General features: G+C 38.1%; 1 protein-coding gene and 1 long non-coding RNA gene across 2 annotated transcripts in view; both read right to left on the bottom strand.

Moving 5' to 3' along the window:
* The window catches only part of LOC309488218, a 513,708-nt gene that overhangs the window by 154,278 nt on the left and 339,734 nt on the right, over positions 1–19,696 (bottom strand). The window lies entirely within an intron of this gene.
* Positions 1–19,696, bottom strand: part of suclg2 (succinate-CoA ligase GDP-forming subunit beta) — a 115,412-nt gene that overhangs the window by 33,551 nt on the left and 62,165 nt on the right. The window contains exons 8-9 of the mRNA XM_082156276.1: positions 17,735–17,896; positions 15,213–15,355 (exon numbers count right to left, since the gene is read on the bottom strand). Coding sequence (XP_082012402.1) covers positions 15,213–15,355; positions 17,735–17,896 — 305 coding nt within the window. The remainder of the gene's footprint in view (positions 1–15,212; positions 15,356–17,734; positions 17,897–19,696) is intronic.

Below are 19,696 nucleotides of genomic sequence, written 5' to 3'. Positions count from 1 at the left end.
CAGTGCCATGCGGAGTCATCTAATGTCTTTAGTCAGCGGATTGGGTGGACCACTGACAGGACTCTTCTTTCTGTTGTGTATAACATTGACAACACAATGCAAAAGTAAACGTTGCAGAATTCAGGGAACATAAACAGCACATTTAGAACCTGCAATCGGATTGAATTGATTCAGATTTTCACAGAGAGATGATCATAGCTAATCTTAATATTTTAATAGTATAATATTATTAACAGACCATTTAAACGTGTGATTAACTGTACACTGCATTTCAGATTTTTCTATTTATTATTTAGTTAGTTAGTTTAATTATGAATTATAGAAGGCTGTTTTCAAAATTCAGTCTGAGAACATACTGTAGGACATTTAAAGTGTTGCTATATATAAATGCATTATTATCTCATCACTAATGGGGCAAATATTCATGTTGATTACGTAATGCAGGCAGTGCTGAAGGTCAGGTAACCCTCAGTAAAGGACACACTGATAAAACCGAAGCTTGGAATTCTTTATGAGACAGTCTAAGACAGAGTTACTAATAGAGAGACATTTGAAGTGAGAGCAAATGTCACATAATTGAATTATGACACACTGAGTTGGGTTTTATCACAACAAAATTCAATAAAATGCCACAGGGGATCAGAGAACTGAGCAAATAAATCTTTAAAATGAAAATAATTAAAAAACAAATCAATTCGTTCATCGGTTCCTGCCTACAAATGATTAGGGTCGGTAAGATTGGTTTATTGTTTTTGAAAGTCGTATTTTAACCCTTTCCCCGCCAGTGTTTTTGACAAAAAGGTTCCAGACACAGCCAGCATTTTTTTATCATTTTCACAAAAGTTTCATGGCCCCTTTGTTCTATGAATATCTGGACATGCAATATATCAAAAGAAAGAATAGACCCTCTGCTTTTAAACAAAAAAAAATAGTTTTATTCTAGCTTCACGCATTCTTTTTTTTTTTTTTTATCAACACTTGAATGTGGGTTTCATAAAAAAGCAACATTTTGAGCAAAAAGCTGAGAAAATCAAAGACTACGCCTGGATTATATTAAGTACGATGATCAAAACATAGATGGAGTAGATCGAGTCCATCAACACCCCTAATGCTTCACAGTCCTATATCTCGTCCTGGGTCGACATTTCATTCAGTAACATTAGGCAGTTTTGATTTGTATGCTGTTTAATGTTGATAATTGTGTTATTTTACATATGCATATGATTACATTTTCTGCATCTTCTTCGCATGTGTTAAGATCAGTAGATTCTTCAGTGCTCTTTCAGAGAATGCGTAATATGGCTCCCTGCCGTATAACAGTGAAAACACGGAAAAGCCCGTCATTGGCGGGGAAAGAGTTAAGGTGTATTCACGCCATGTCGTAATTGCCGCAATTACGTAATTTCACCACGTCCTCGTAGAGCTTGCAATTACAGCTTGTAAGATGGAAATTGTCTGAGAGACTTGTACCACCTGTCCACTGCAGATTTATTTAGGCGTTTATAGTGGTGCCATAGAAACGCAAAAATTCCCAGTCCGAGGACTTGAACAGCTCTGAACAGAACGTAACGCATTCAATCTGGAGACTACGGTAATTACGACATGGCGTGAACGCAGCATTATGCTCACCATGGCTGCATTTATTTAATAAAAGTACAGTAAAAACAGCCATATTATTAAATATTATTACAATTCAAAATAACTGCTTTCTATTTTAATACATTTTAAGATGTAATATATTCCTGTGATGGCAAATTTTCAGCATCATTACTCCAGTCTTCGTGTCACTTCAGAAATAATTCTAATACGGTGATTTGGTGCTCAAGAAACATTTCTTATTATTACCAATATTGAAAACCGTTGTGCTGCTTAATTGTTTTTTCCAAACATTTTTTTTCAGGGTTCTTCGGTTGAATTGAAAGTTATTTGAAAGATAAATCTTTTTATAAATGTTTTACTGTCACTTTTGATCAATTTAACGCATCCTTGCTGAATAAAAGTATTAAAAATCTTACTGACACCAAATGTCTGAATGGTAGCTTATATATATAGTATATACTCATTTAATATTACAATATCTGATCGAATGTTACCATAAAAAAGAGACGAAAAGACAAGAAAATAGGGAAGTTGCAAAAGTAAGAACGTTTTTTCCCCCCCCTTCTTCACCAGCGAAATCTGACCATTCCTTGTGGAACATCTGGCGATGAACTAAAAACTTTCTCCAGAAAATATGAAACTTTCAGCTCACCACACATGCATGCTTTTCAATTTTTAATGGTATCGTGTTTCTGAGTGGTATGGATAAGAAAAAAAAACAAACTCGGGCCTACTGAGAAGAAATGGTCTGCAGTTGTGCTAGAGGGAGCGAGAAGTGCTGGGCCTCGACAGACTCACTTCATTATGGACTTAACTCCCTTTGGTCCCTGTGAGGGAGAGCGGAAGATGAGACTGACTCCGAGAGAGAGAGAGAGAGAGAGAGAGAGAGGGGATGAAAAAAAAGAGAGAGTACCGCTGTATCTGGGACAACCGTTGACATGACAAAACGGTTCTCTACGCAATAACAGTAAAAGAACGACTCAATTAGTGTGGCTCCTATCTCGGCTCCTTTATCGATCTTCTCCAGATGAAGAACAGCAGACGAGAGAGTTTTCAATCAACCGCTACTTTCTGAAGAAGGACAGAGGCGAGGTTCACGCCGGGTGAAAATCCATGGCTGGAAATATAAATAAATATGCAAAGCATATATACAAACGATTGGTAGGCAGGGTGTGTAGGTTTCGTCTGACCCGATATGTCGCAATTGAAATGCCTCTTCTTTCACGGTTGTGTCGAATACAATTGCTGGGCCTGAGTCGGACACGAACGGAAAGTGTCCCTGCGGACAGATCAATCGGACAACTCATCAGAGGCAGGGGGCACTCAGGACAATTCAATCCCTTTCAAAATTAACCTTCAAGATAAGAAGAAAAAACCTCGACTGCTGGATACAGCGCTGCGACGCCCCCGAAGGGAACGTTTTCCGGGTTTCATGCCGAGTTTAAATGCTACAGCAATCTCTTCAAACGAAGTGGAAAACAGCATGTAATGAACGTAACTGAATTCGTGACCGTTCTCACGGCGTAATTTCAACGTAATTTTTAGGAACCAGTGGACAGATGGTTTTAGTCTCAGCGGTAATACGGAAATTTTCATGCGTTTTTTTCAATTTGCGGACAACATGCGCTTCCCGTAATTCACGCCGCCCTCTTGGTTAAGGAAGTAATGGAGGTGCAAATTTTCAAGAGATGTGCATATGAGAATTTATGTTTCTATTGCTACAGATGTGTGTGTAGGCGAGTGTTTTTCTGGCATCGCCATCTGTCCCCGGCATTGTGTGAGTGATTGTGTGTGTGTGTTTCTGGAAGAGCTCTAGGCGAGGACTCATCTGCTTCATCAGGCCTCCATCAGTCCTTTGACATCGGAAAAGAACAGCGACAAGTGCCGAAAGCCCAACAACGCTCCCTACAGCTGCGCACCTCACAGACACCGTCTAGTGTGTGTGTGTGTGTGTGTGTGTGTGACGGACATGAGCTAAAGGAACATGTCTAACATCATTAGATGAATATCTTGTACCTCTCTTAGGTATCTGAAGTCACCCACACACACACAAACACACAGTCTCACTCACAAACACGCTCACACATTCACACACACAGTCACTCACACACACCACACGTACTCACAAACAAACAAACACACAAACACACACTCACACACACACTCATACTCTCAAACAAACACACACAAATGCACACTCGCACTTTCTGACACACCCACTCGCACACACACAATCACACTAACACAAACACACTCACACACTCTCACACACTCTCACACACTCTCACACACTCTCACACACTCTCACACACTCTCACACACTCTCACACACTCTCACACACTCTCACACACTCTCACACACTCTCACACACTCTCACACACTCTCACACACTCTCACACACTCTCACACACTCTCACACACTCTCACACACTCTCACACACTCTCACACACTCTCACACACACACACACACTCTCACACACACACACACACACTCACACACACTCACACACACTCACACACACTCACACACTCACACACACACTCACACACACACTCACACACACTCTCACACACACTCTCACACACACTCTCACACACACTCTCACACACACTCTCACACACACTCTCACACACACTCTCACACACACTCTCACACACACTCTCACACACACTCTCACACACACTCTCACACACACTCTCACACACACTCTCACACACACTCTCACACACACTCTCACACACACTCACACACACACACTCTCACACACACTCTCACACACACTCTCACACACACTCTCACACACACTCTCACACACACTCTCACACACACTCTCACACACACTCTCACACACACTCTCACACACACTCTCACACACACTCTCACACACACTCTCACACACACACTCTCACACACACTCTCACACACACTCTCACACACACTCTCACACACGTATTCACAAACAAACACACGCACACACACTCATAGTCTCAAACAAACAAGCAAACACACACAAACGCACACACACAAACTCATACTCTCAAACACACTCACACACACACAAAAACACTCTCTCACACTTTGACACACCCACTCACACACACACAATCACACTGACACAAACTCACACTCACTCTCACACACACAATATCTCACACAATCAGTCTCACAAACATACAAACAGTCTCTCTGACACACAAAACTCACACACACAATCACACTCACACACACATACACACACTCTCACACACAGAAAGTGACTAACCAAGACTAGGATATTTCATCATTCATAAAATCCATCACACAAACCCATAACTAAAGGCTATCTAACTCATTTTTTTCCTTACGACGACTTCATCCTCTTCACAATGCTCTCCCGGGCCCTGGAACGCATTATCTGGCAGCCATTGATAAATGAAGTAAAGATAAAGGAAAGAGAAGCTAATTAATATCGAGAGGAGCTCCAGGTTGCACATCGATACAGTGCCTTAAAACATGATCTAACCTAGGAGAGAAAGAGAGAGAGAGAAAGACAGGGACAGATAACGAAGGGCTCGGGCATAGCGGGCTTCCTTTGAGCCACGAGTGTAATGATCGCAGGAATAATTCGGAGATAGCAGGGAAGTATTGGATGAACATTTTACTTTGCGCCCTCCTGTGCATTGTACGTGCTCGTGTACGACAAGATCAGATTTAGCATTTGTATTGGACAGCGATTCACTCAGGAATACAACAACAGACCTTATCGGGCCGAGATTTGTGTCGGAAGGGAAAAATAAAGAGACCCAAAGGAAAAACTTCATACACCGCGATCAATACCTAAACCAAATTAGACAAGGGTTTAAAACACCAGAATTGCACTTAATGAATAAAGTGTAATCTACGGTAAAGGATGGAGTGATGGTAAGGTTATCTAATTTCACGGGGATGGTGAAGCAAGATAAACCCAGTATCCTTCCTTATTTCAAAAGTTTTGTATACAGATAACAAGTTAAGTTTGGGACAGATCCTACAAGTGACCTTATACATGAGAGTAGAGTTAAAACGATACCAAAAGCGTTAGTAGTTGATACCAATTCAAATGAAGTTGAACCATTTTTATTTATTTATTGTAATATATATTATATTTAAGTGTAATTTATTCATGTGATGGCAAAGCTGAATTTTTAGCATCATTACACCAGTCTTCAGTGTCACATGATCCTTCAGAAATCATTCTAAAATGCTGATTTGCTGCTTAAAGGTCCCATGACATGGATTATTTTATTATTTTATAATGTTTCCTGGGGTGCCCTTATAATGTTAGTATGTTTTTAAGATCAACATTTTTAATAATTTAGAAATAAAAGGCATATTTCCTAGCCTGATTCTAGCCTCTGATTTGAACACTCTGTTTGAAGGGGCGTGTCTGCTGTGAGACTTAAGTGTAAACACCCACTGCTGTGATTGGCTGACATCCTTGCATATGAAATAGCTATCATTACATGTGGAACTCTCTCGAATACTTTTACTATTACAGCTATTATACGTTTTTACTATTACAGCTATCGAGATTAACGAATCGTGAGAAGTTTTAAGTATTTAGATCTATTCCCATCACATAAAAGGTTGCAGTGATGAGCATTGAGTAGATGATAGTCTGTTGATCGCGTGAATGAAGAGCTTATCATTGCAACGCAGATTCTGCACTCTCACTAATGATTTCACCAATGCAAACATGAGGTAAGTACAGTAAGAGCTTCGTTGTGCAGCGTAACAGCGTCACTGATTTCATAACGAGTTTTGGCAAGTGTCCAGATAAACTCGCGCTGTGTGATTGACAGCTTGGCCGATTGGGGAGGGATTGTTCTTTGATCGCTTTCTGTATATATTTTAATCACAGTTTAAATAAGATTATTTTCATCCTACAGAAACGATGTGAAGTTGATATTTTAGTCACTGGCTTGATTTACTGATGCATAAACAGTATTGAACGATTTTGAGAGAAAGATTATCTGTATGAACTTGAACAATTACACATCAGAAATTCACATAACCCACTGGTTCTTCAGAGGCTCGGATGAAGGAACAAAAAAATAATACTTTTGTGTTCATTTGTACATCCAAACACTGAGCAAATGCCATGCTTCGCTCGTTTGCAAGCCATGATGTCTCTCGAGGAAAAACCAATATCGCGCTCGTGCAGCTCATTTTCTCAGGGGCGGGCCAAATTCTCTTTGCGGGCAAAGCAGAGAAAGGGGAGGTAACCTTTGCCCTTATGACGACATAAAGGGAAGATTCCAGATTTGCCCGTCTGAGCTTTCATTTTCTCAGAAATACCCAGGGCTTGGTTTACACCTATCAAAATGTCTAGCCACTGGGGGACCATAGGCAGGCTAGGGGAACTCATATTAATGTTAAAAAACCTCATAAAGTGAAATTTTCATATCCTTTAAGAATTATTTCTTATTATCAATGTTGAAAACAGTTTTGCTGCTTACAATTTTTGTGCAAACAGTGATTTTTTAATTTTGTTTTGTTTTCAGGATTCTACGATGAACAGAAATTATCTTTGGTAACATTATAAATGTCTTACTGTCACTTTTGATAAATTTAATGCACTCTTTCTGAATAAAAGTATTATTATTATTATTTATTTTTTTAAGTTACAGACCGTAAACTTTTTAATGGTAGTGTATCATTGTTTCCATAAAAATATTAAGCAACTCAACTGTTTTCAATAATAACAACTGTTTTAATAATAACAATATTACAGATTTTACTGTATTTTTGATCAATGCAGCTTATATATTTTTGTGGAAACCATAAAAAAAAAAAAAAAAAAGAAGCTTTTATTCAGCAAAAATGCATCAATTGATCAAATGTGATCGTACAGACATTTATAAAAGTATTTCAAATAAATTATGCTCACTGAACTTTCTTATTATTCAAACGTATTCTTAAAATAATACTGAAAAAATCGATCACAAAAATATAAAGCAGCAAAAACTCTTTTCATTATTGATAATAATAAACCATTATTAATAATTGAGCACTAAAAAAGAACTGAGCACCGTTTCAGCATATTGGAATGATTTTTAAAGGAACCTCTATAAGGCCAGTGCTTGGTTGAATTAGCTTTTCGCAGCGCATAAATGGACAAGACGATTATTTGCTTTTCACAGCCCTGCCTGCCCATCAAACGTTTGAGGTGTATTTATGCTCAATGTTATGACAAACTCTCATGCATGGAGAGATTGTGTGAAGAGACCATTAAAGTGCTTCATGTTTGTACATCTGTTGAGTATTATGTAAGGTCAATGACGGGGAGATCATTAAACAAGCCACATTTTGTCAAATACAAGCGAGTTTGAGTCCAGATCCTGATCCTGTTCTCACCTCGTCACCCTATCACGTTGTATCTCTTCTCTTAAAATCAGGAAAGTTGGCAAAAGAGCAAAAGAACGACGTCTAAATGTCAGTGAACATCTTCCTGCACACGTACCTACGCACACATTATTTAAACCAGAACAAAAACGACAATGACTGTACAAGAGTGGCAGTACTGTTGAACAGATCTCACACTGATCAAAGTTAAAGGCTAGATTGAGACAGACAGCAACCTTTCTGACAAAATGAAATAAAAATACATGACCCATTGTAAGCAGATCATCAAATGCATCTGTGGAAAGCCTCTTCATTGAGGTCTTCCATTAGTCAATGACAACCTGACCAACGGAGACGCTCAAACTAATTGGATATATAGTACTCTATGAAGTTTCTGAGAAAAAGATCACAGGCCATGTTTAATAAAGTAATATCAAAAGCTAACATTTTATGCAGAACACCCTCTTTTATTAGACACTGTCTACACAACAAGCGTATTATTCAGCATGGGGGTCATTTATGTATTCATCTCTTGTTATAAATCAGGCTTTCTGACTAAAAGGCATAACAGAATCTAATAGAGATCAAAGAGCACTGGATGATGTGTTTGGAACATGGACATGAACATAAGCTATGTTTCCATCCAATATTGCGAATTTAACTAATGCTCAAAATTGGAATATCGCATACAATATTTGCGGATAAAGCACCGTTTCCATCCAGTGAGTCGAAGAGAACAAAATCGTCACTTCCTGATAAACTGGCAATAAATATCACTAAGAAAAATGGAAGTTGAAGCAGTAGGAGAAACCATTGTATAATAATTTTCGTATATAATATATAGTGCTGTCAAAATGAACGCGTTAATTTCTCAGTTCAGTTTTCATTTTTAAAAAATTTTTTTTTATTAACCCTGCAAAAATCTCCACAAAAACATTAATTGCCAGAACTGTTTCCAACATTGCTAATATTAAAAGATGTTTCTTGAGCACTAAATCAGCATATTAGAAGGATTTCTGAATGATCATGTGACACTGAAGAAATAATGTAATGCAATGACACACTTGAGGTGAATTAAGCAGTTTAAAAATGCCAGGAGCCTTAACTCTTTACTGTTAATGTTACCCAAATAAACCAATATACTGTATAACTGGCCAATGACTGCAAATCACAGTTTATTCTCATCTCGTCACTGGTTCAATATAGCAGAATGTGCACTTAATAGAGAGGTTGTGATCTCACCACATTTCTTCAACACAATAAATCACTTTAATCTTCAGCCCTACGACTCGGACCACTGCAGTGCAAAAAAAAAAAAAAAAAAAAAAAAAAAATCAGACCCCAGAGCGAAACCGACTAATTAAATCATGAGTCATTTTCCAGTTTGAATCCCCTCTAAATCTGCAAAAAAGTTCTGCTGTGGAGATTAAATAATTACCTGGACTTAAAACAGAAAAACTATTTTTCTACTTCCAAGAGATCTTACAAAAAATCCAATAGATATTGCCTCATTCGGAAAAAAACAAAAATGCAGGATTTGCATTTCTGAGCACATTTCTTTCCCTCCCAAATTTGCATAACAAGCTCGCATACCCCTTTTTTTGAGAAATGCCTTACGTGAAGAACATTTTCAAAACAAAACAAGCATGCTCCAGAGACCTCATGCACGCAAGGTAATACAGAAAGTAGCTTCTTTGCTGCTCGCTTGCTAGCACACCAGAACGAACAGCGCTGCGTTTTATTGTTTTTTTGTAAAGCATCATCCATCATTCTCATGGGTGGGAAAGAAAGTTTTGAAACAAGTGTTGACATTATTGAAAAAGCGAGAAAACTCCCGACCACTTAGGAGCTAACTTGTTTTGCGGGACTACCTAAACAGGTGATTACTAGCGAGTGAGATGATCACATAGTAGAAAACATGCTCCACGTGTTCAGACTGGAAGCCGATTGGCTCAAAATGATGCAGAACTGCGGACGCCATTCAGCCCGTGTGTGTAAAGTTTAGTTATTGTTTGCTTATGTATTCTCGGCTGTTCCTTGAGCATCAGCAGCCCGGACACAAAATAAATGTGTCTCCTGCCAGCGAGACATCGTTCTATCAGTCAGCATTAATGGTCTGAGAGCAGGGGCCGAGGATCTGGCAATGCGGGGCTCAGATGAGCGTGGTCCGGGGCCAGACAGTCAGACGCAGGGGAAATGAGCTCCATTACTAAGGTGGCCATGTTGGGGCTGGGAGATTGGGCTGGCTCTTATTGCCTGTGTTTGGAACAAATGGGAAATGTGATTCCCCCGGGCCCCAGACAAGAAGGGACGACTGATCATTATACACTAACATCACCAGCACAATGGAGATGACAAGGGCATGGAGGCCCCAAAGGATACAAATGATGGAGTATGTGCAAGGTGGGAGCGAGAGTATATTTGTGTGTTTGTACTCGTATATAAAGGCCAGAGTCGTGCCTAATGTTGAGCAGACAGTGGCGCAGAGAGTAATGAGGAGAGCAGAAAGAGGGCTTCTCATCCCACAACTTTCACCTTTCTCTCACTTTTACATTACCCTACCGCATCTGTCCATACTATTTTCCTCTCATACTTGCATGCTGTCCCAATGCTCCTGTGAGAGTCCCTGACCGTGAAGCAGGAAAGAACGAGCCAATAGGATTTCTCAGCTCAGCCACTGAGGATGTTGAATAAGATATGAGTGATTCTGGAAACAGAGCAGGTAGCTGTTCAGGAACAATCAAAAGAATCAAATTCAGAATCAAAGAGGTGCAAAAAGTATACATGGACACCTCAGGGTTCCCACACATTCTCCATTTTAAAATTTCATACTTCTCCAGACTCAAATTTTCAGACCATACTTAACATCTGATAAATGTTTTAAAATCCAACTGTATGTTACATTTTGAGTCAGAATATCTGACTATGTATGCCATTATGCTGCCAAATAACTTCCGGAAGATTCTTAAACAAATCAAATAACACCAACCCCAGACAAGATCAACGCACAGCATTTTATTAAAACTGCAATGCTTGTTTTAGCAACATTGTTTATTTATTATAGCCCATGATCGGTTAAGAGGTTATTAAGATGTGGATGTTTCTGGTCCCAGTAAATCTCAGGTGACCTGAGGACAGTTCTGTTGTGAATTATTGAATTGTTTCATGTTGCTGTATTAAAATAAAACATTGCTATGGTTGTTTAAATTAACTTTAATTATAATACTGTAAACTGTAATACTGTGAAATATTATTCCAATTTAAAAGAACCGTTTTCTATTTTAAATTTAAAATAGAATTTTTCCCGTTATGACAAAGCTAAATTGTCAATGTTGAAAACAGTTGTGCTGCTTCATATTTTTGTTTCATTTATTCCATGACTCTTTGATTAATAGAAAGTTCAAAATAACTTTTTTATATACTTATCCATACCTGTAAATTCCTCAAAACAAATTGCATACTTTTTGATTTTGAGAAAACAGTTTTTTGCAATGTTCTTTTGAACTTTCTATTTGAACTTAAAATGCATCAAGGTTTTCACAAAAATTAAGCAACTCAGCTGTTTTCAACATTGATACTAATAAGAAATGTTTCTTAAGCAGCAAATCAGCATATTAGAATGATTTCTGAAGATACTGAAGACTTCACAGGAAGAAATTACATTTTATATGTTATTTGTAGTAATTTTTCACAATTTCAAAGATTAAATAAACCTTACATACCCCAAACCTCTAAATGGTAGTATATAAAATATAATTTGTGAATAACTTGCTATAAATGTTACTTAGATTTATATTTGTTTATAAATAGTATTCGTTATACTGTATATAAAGTGTACATTCTCAAAAATTGTAACTTGTAAAATCGAATAAAAATTTGATTTAATTTTATTATAATATAATTTATAAACATTTTATCTGTTTTGATGTGGTAGCATATAGAAGCTGAATTAAACTATTTTAGATGTTAAAAGTTTTCAAAACTTTCACTCTCATTAAAAAAAAAGTTTGTTTGTGGACACTTTATGCAGTTATGACATTGTTTGGTGTTCAGTGCATGTGGACCGATTCTGAGAGAGGCTGGCAGATTCCCCAGTCAAGCACCAGCATCATTTCGGAGGCATATTCAATTCCATGATGCCTTGAGCAAACATGTGTCATCTCCAGTATAGACTGATTGAGCAATAGCTCCAAGACAACATATTAAAGTGCTGTACGGGACATCCAGCATTCATGTACACAGTGTTTTGACCAACAGAACTGACACACAACAACATTTGTTTCAGATTTACCTTGCAGCAGCCAGCAAACAGTATCAAGCTCCAGCACTGGCTCCTAGTTAACCTCAAATACACATCACACAACCTGGTGCTGCAGCCTTCTCTACCCAGGGCAGGTGAAATCCCCACCGGTCACAATTACCCAGCAAAGCACCTTCATCAAACATCCAGTGCCTGGGAGCACGTCTGACGTGCCACAGCCCTAATTCACTCCCACTCCAAACTACACTGCATCGGGACCAAATAGCCATGAGCAAAAACATCTATCCATCCACGTCTCCCACATCTAACTTCGAAGGGAGGGAGTGGGATAATAGCGTTGTTTAGCCATTGCCATTTGGATTCAACTAGCAGGTGCTTTCGGCTTTTTCTAAAACCGTGGCAAATGTGAAATGTTTTATTCATGTTCTATGATAAAACTTTGCAATGTACTGTGTGTGGTGCGTATTGACAAGGTTCAAAAATAAAGAGTTCTCCATCGCTCTTTTTCCACATTTCAGTGGCATAAATAAAAACCCTGAACAATGGTTATTAACGAAGACTGACTTATGTAATCCAAGTGTTACAAAATGTGTCCACTCTGCACGCACTTCCATGGTACTGCGATAATTGATCAACCTACCTATTATAAATACAAATAAAGAGGCAGGAAAAAACTGGGAGTCTGCCCATGTCTGATGAAAACAGGAGAGAAACTAAAAAAGCAAGAGAGGGTGTTCAAGAGTCCCTCTACTCTGAGTTGCCAGAGAAGGTAGCTTTAGTGAGTAAGAATAAAATAAATATTGTTTATCAAAGGAGTTCATATACACAATGCACTTGCCTCCCTGCAGACTTTAAAGAAAGGGTTTCACAGAATGACAGTACATCAACTTAAACCCTCCATGCTTCAATTTTAAAGTCCACAATAGTACAACACAACAATTCTAGCTGTACTTAAAAGAATTCAAGTTCAATCGACAGCATTTTTTCGCATAATGTCGATTACCTCAGACATAATTTTACTCATCCCTTAGCTCAAAACAATTGTCTGCATCTAGTCTGCATCTTTAGGGTTAAAAAAAAAAAAAAGTCACATTTGTATTAAAGGTTTTACATTGAATAATATCTTAAGTTACTTAATGTAAACAAGGAAGTTATACATTACTTCCTTTCTTGATATCCTTACACAAACATTGCACATAGTTTGAAGTTAGCTATAACTTTACACAGGTTAGTAGGTAATTCTTTCACAGTTGTCTCATGTTAACACATACAATATTTATGTATTTTATGTCACTAATGGACATTAATTATTTTCTGTAGTAATCAGCATTATACATCAACTGCTGTTAGCTAAGCTTATTTGGTATTGAACCCCAGAACATTCTTTAAACTAATACAATCCTATACTAGAAGAGCGGTGTACCTCAGGTCTCAGTTTTAGGGCCATTTTTATAAAAAAAATGTTTGGTCTATTTCTCTTTTTTTTTTTTTGACAGGTGGGGATGGGTTAATTCCAAACGCTAATCAATTGGTAAATTAATGAGAATGATTTGAAGGAAGCAAGAAAAAACAAAAACAAAAAAACAAGTCCCAAAAACAAACAATCCAAACATTACCGATGGAAGATAGAAGGCAACTGCGTATTTCATCCCGCCAGAGGATCCAATAATTAACATTCCCATTAATATTCCTTCCACAGAGCCTGGGTGGCTCTGAACGCTTCTGTGAAATGCAAATTGCTGTACATAGAGGCTTCAGAATGGGAACTGCGTGACTGCAGGGGAGGGCTGCCACTCTACCCCAATAGAGCTCAGAAATTGTCAGGTACCCCATTGATGACAGGAGGGCAGGAAACAGGAGGAGACTGGAACTTTTGAGAAATATTCAACACGATTTTTCTGCATTATTTATCTAATCAAATACAATTCAGTCAGCAAAAAATATTAAGGACATAAGGACATAAATCCTTATTTTTTTCAATTGTTTGGAACAATCATTGGTTTGACTTTCTGGAAAGGGACAAGGAGAAATACCTTTAAATAAATGGGCCGCTGTGTTTTATAGTTTTCTTTGTTTTCCTTTGCTGATCAATTCATTGAAAAACAAAAAAAAAGTGTATATTCTATCTGAGGAGGACAATATCACTTTCACTTTTCAGATACAATATCATGTACGTAGCATTGCTGCTTTGGGCTGCTATCCTCAAAAAGCAAGGTGTGCTTTTTAAACCCAGAACTCCTGTTTACTGACGCACAATGAGCATGATACTAGATGAATTCCATGTTTCACATTATTGTAAACAGAGTTCTGTTATGAAGACATCAGTGTGCATCCCGAATACAAACACACTGAGTTGAAATCTAATCAGGTGCATATTGACATGTGTGCTTACAACAAATACAAGCAAATTATCAGCATCGTGCCAGGAATTCCGGTCAGCTTCGGCAAAGGATCATTATCTGAAAAACAACTCCACAGCTCATAAAAGCTGCAAGCTAAAGGATCTTGTGCTCCAGAGCGAGTAATCAACAGGAGGAGGACAGGAAGTGTGTGTCTAGAGGAGAAAAGGATTGGTGAAAAGATGAGTTATGAGGGGTGTGTGTGTGTGTGTGTGTGTGTGTGTGTGTGTGTGTGTGTGTGTGTGTGTGTGTGTGTGTGTGTGTGTGTCTTGGTGTGTTTACAATTCCAGAGCTGAAAAGTGTGACTGTAGCGAAGATATTGATCAGAGCACAAACTCGTAATGATGGTAAAAAGAACTGGGTTCGGCCGCAAGCCCAGTCTTTTGTGGTGCCTAAGGAGTCAACAAAATCTCAGACGGAGAAAACTTCAAAGATTGGAAAAGTAGTGCTAAATTGAGAACTGTAATGAAGTTAAAGGACAGCAACTTTTTTCTTTCTTATCAAACTCTCAAAACACCTCTATATTAACCTTTTATGGGGCATTTCAATTTTTGGTTTGGATCAACATACTGTTTAGTCATTCTTACCTTGGGATCGGCAGTGAGAAGCTTGAAGGCTGCGTACACCTGATTCTCCTTTACACCTCCACCCAGGTCCAGGAAGTTAGCAGGCTTTCCACCATGTAAGTCGATGATGTCACATGTTGCCATAGCAAGGCCCGCACCATTAACTGAGGATACAGATCATTTTTCAGACATTAAAAATGAAAATTGTATCATCATTTCCTCACCCTCATGTCATTCCAAACCTGTACGACTTTCTATCTTCAGTGGAACACAAAAGGAGAAATTCTTAAATAATGTGCCAGTCACTCTTTTGTAGGCAATTACAATGAATGGAGACTGGAGCTTTCATGCTTCAAAAAGCACATTCTGTAAATGCTCAAACTTACACACTATATTCCAAGTCTTCTGAAGCTGTGTGATACATTTACATTTTGAATAGATGGAAATTCAACTAGTTCTTACACTGATAACCAAATCGTTCGGTGAGTTCTATTAATCGGATAAGTGACATTTGTGAAAGAATTACGGGGACCAGTTTTGTGAATTGGATCAATTGAATCATTGAAAAGACCAGACTCAAATGATGTGTTCATGATTCAGACATTGCTAACTCTCTTGTCAATGTTTTTTTTTAGTGAGCAACAATCTGTTCTTCAAACAAAACTACTCTATGGAGTCATATGAACTGTTATGAAGCGTTTAACATTTCACAGCCATAAAATCAACCTTATTACATTGAAAAGAATGTTCACTATAATAATATAGTATATATAAACCCATAGTACATAAAATCCCAATCCCAAGACACATCATTTTAGAGCTAGCAAGCGAGGCTTCAGCCACTGATAGCAGTCAGAGAGAGAGAGAGAGAGAGAGAGAGAGAGAGAGAGAGAGAGAGAGAGAGAGAGAGAGAGAGAGAGATTGATTAAGTGTATGTGAATGAACTGAGTCTGTGTGTCTCTCAGCAGTGTTCGACAGCAGCATCTCTCCAAGAACAGCGCTGTTATTATACTATGCTAGGGAATAATGCAATGTAGCTTTTAAGTTGTTAAACTATTTTACTGGAAAAATCGTATGAGCAGTGCTCACAACATATTTCTGTGCGAGTTTGTGTCCGTACTGTGTGTGTGTGTGTGTGCGCGTGCGTTTGAGTGGGACAGAGACCAGGAGGAAGAGAGTATGTGCTTTCCGTATATAATAAAATGTAATTTTGTGGCAGAAATAATTTGTCGTTTTTATCCTATAATTACTATATTTATTTTCTTGGTCATTGTGGGTTTTGGTTCTTTTGCTGTTGTAGTCTGAAATAACTGAAATCATTTGGAGAGGTGATATAGAACTGTAATGCGGTCAAACCTGCCTGGAACAACGTTTCCCTGAAAATAATTGCAAACATTAGGACATTCGTCAACCAATCAGATTCAGGCATTCAACTGCCCAGTATTATAAAATTGTATAATGTTCAATATAACACCAGAATATTCTTTCAAAAAATAATGTTCCATGGAAGAAAAAAGTCGTACAGGTTTTAAATATGAGTAAATAATTATAGTACTTTAATTTTTACAAGCTAATGGCTTTAAGTTGCTTCCAAATCATGGACTCGTGTTATACTACAGCCTTAGCCATACAGCACATTTACAAGAAAAGCACAGGCAAAAGCAAATAAAAAAGTAATTTGAGATCCCAACCCCATTGAAAACACAACTCAGGCTCTAAATCTGCTGCCTACTGCTTTCTAAGGAAAGCAAATTGTGTTTGGCTAAAAGTATACGGGGTGTCAAGAGTGGTTGTAGTATCTGTGTTAGCCGGCCTGGTGAGCCCCATCTCGTGCTTTGAGTTGAACGGCAGCCAACTGAATCAGCCATTTCCTGCTCATCTCACCTCTCCTGGCTTCACACATCTCCTCTTATTCTGTTCTTCAGTGCTGAGTTAACGTGTTGGCACAGGCTTTGACACTAGACTCAATAAAGTGAAATTCAGCTGAACAGCTGTCGCTTTGCCAGTTTACAAAGCTTTTAAGGTGCGAACTAACTGCGAGTAAATTGTGCGTGAGTGTGTTTGTGTCTACACGACAAGGTCAGTTAGAGTCACTTCTGCGCTCGTCTTGTCTATACAGCTCTTTCTTGGTGCTTTACTCTGAGAGCGGCGTGATTTATAATGAGGGACCACTTAAATGTGTAGACTAACAATCATCTTGGTTGAGTCGTTTTCTGGAAGATTCCTGCTAATTAGAGCCCATCGGTTCAGGCAGGTCCCTTATGGAGCTGTTAGAGAACTGCTGGAGATGATGGCTGGATCGGCGCCCATTTGGTAACACCTTCAACAAAATCCCGTTCTCAAGACTAAAATAAAAGCGTTTGAAACTACTAAGAAGAGCATGTCTAAAGCTGGATTTGAAATATCCCTTGAGACACGAGTGTGATGCTGAACAGGTTTCTGAAACCTTTGAAATTTGAAGAAGTTTTGAAGAAGTTCATCTGGTGTGTCGTTTATAGTTTTATAATAACAAGCTTATGTATATACGAAGCATTAAAACAAACCAAAACAAGCTATGTTTCCGTCCAGTCCGATGTACTTGAGGTCATATTTGGCCGCCTCGGTCTCCGTGGGGTCGCTCTCCGCTGTGTCGTCCATGGCGAACACGGCTTTCTGTCTGAACTCAGCGTTGTCGTCAAAGTTGATTTTAGCATCGAAGCAAACGACTGTGGACAGAGAGCAGAAGTCAGTTAATCATATACTGGCATATATATTTATATTTTACAGCTAGTCAAGTTTCAGACCTGTTAAATTTGTTTAATGTAGAACCTTGATTATGTGGGAACATAGAAAAACACAAACGTGATATGATATCTTTGTGCTAAGTAACTGTGAGCGCTCTCCTAGTAAAACAAACTCAACAAGATATTGATAAAGCAAAGAGGACCAAGTAGTTGTGGCTGTTGCCAACAAAGTTGCATCAAGATGATGTATCTTTCCAATGGCTTTTCAAAGCATCTGTTATTATTCAAATATGGTGAGTGCATGTGGCAAGGTGAGTGCAAGTGAAAGGGAGCTGCATATGTGTAAACACAGCCATATAGATCTAATGACAAACCCGCATTGTAACGACACGATCTTCACTGACACGTATACGTCTATACATCTTATTTTATACAGCAGGACTATCTTATTCAACAAACACAGATGCTGTATAAGAAAATTAGCTTGGAGAGTTTTCTGCGACTATCTTGGCTGTGTGTGACCAGACCCAGCAACTCTCTCATTTGTAGTGTTTTGCAGCCTCTCGCTGTCTCCAGAGTCTGCAAGGACCCAGAACTCACTAACAAAGATAATCTCTGTAGGGAAGTACACTGAGTTCACGGAGCTCTTATCAAACTCAACTGTACACTGTTACCAGGAGATTTTTTTACTTACTTTTGCAAAGAACTGAGTCAAGCCAGCCAGACAGTAACAAAGAACTAGATCAGTTTCACCATCAAACAAACTGACAAAACAGTGTCACAGCTGTTTTTATTTAATTTAATTTTTTTATATATTTAATGAAAACATGCAGCTTGGTGACACATTTGAAAATACTTAGTAAGTAGGGGAGACAGATTTTATTTTGTCACTTTTTGACAAATAAAAAAATGAAAAGAGAACAAACAATGCATCTTAAGACAGCCAAAGCAATTTGGAGACTTTTGTTTTGAGGTTGCTGGAAAAATATCACAAATTAAATGTCAGTGTCAGTGGTGTTTCCTAAAAAGCTCTATTATGATTTTAAGAGAGAAAACTAACAGACTCACATCAGCAAAAAAATTATGCTTGAAATAAAGACATACAATCAGAAATACAAAGACTAAAGAACAATAGAGAAATGTACAAAAATGAAATAAAATAGTAAATAAAATAGAAACACTTCGCAATAAGTTCTTATTTGTAAACATTATTTAATGCATTGGCTAACGTGGATTAATAATGAGCAATATACATAGTAAAGCATTTATAAATCTTTGTTAATGTAAGTTAATAAACATAATTGTTCATTGTTTGTTCATGTTAGTTCACAGTTCATTAACTACTGTTAACAAATACAACTTGATTTCAATAATGTCTCAAAGTAATGTTAAAAATGAACGTGAACTAAGATTAATAAATGCTGTAAAGGAAAGGAAAGGAAAGGAAAGGAAAGGAAAGGAAAGGAAAGGAAAGGAAAGGAAAGGAAAGGAAAGGAAAGGAAAGGAAAGGAAAGGAAAGGAAAGGAAAGGAAAGGGCAGAACAGGACGAGAAATTAAATGAAAGGAAAATAAAGGCAATGAAATTAAATGAAATGAAATGAAATGAAAGGAAAGAGCAGGACAGAGCAGGACAGGACAGGACAAGAAAGGAAAGGACAATAGAAGACAGGACAGGACAGGACAGGACAGGACAGGACAGGACAGGACAGGACAGGAAAGGAAAGGAAAGGAAAGGAAAGGAAAGGAAAGGAAAGGAAAGGAAAGGAAAGGAAAGGAAAGGAA

This window comes from Leuciscus leuciscus (assembly GCF_965113295.1).
Source record: "Leuciscus leuciscus genome assembly, chromosome: 23".
NCBI lineage: Eukaryota > Metazoa > Chordata > Actinopteri > Cypriniformes > Leuciscidae > Leuciscus > Leuciscus leuciscus.
The sequence above is the reverse complement of the archived record's forward strand: the minus strand, read 5'-3'. Positions and strand labels throughout refer to the sequence as shown.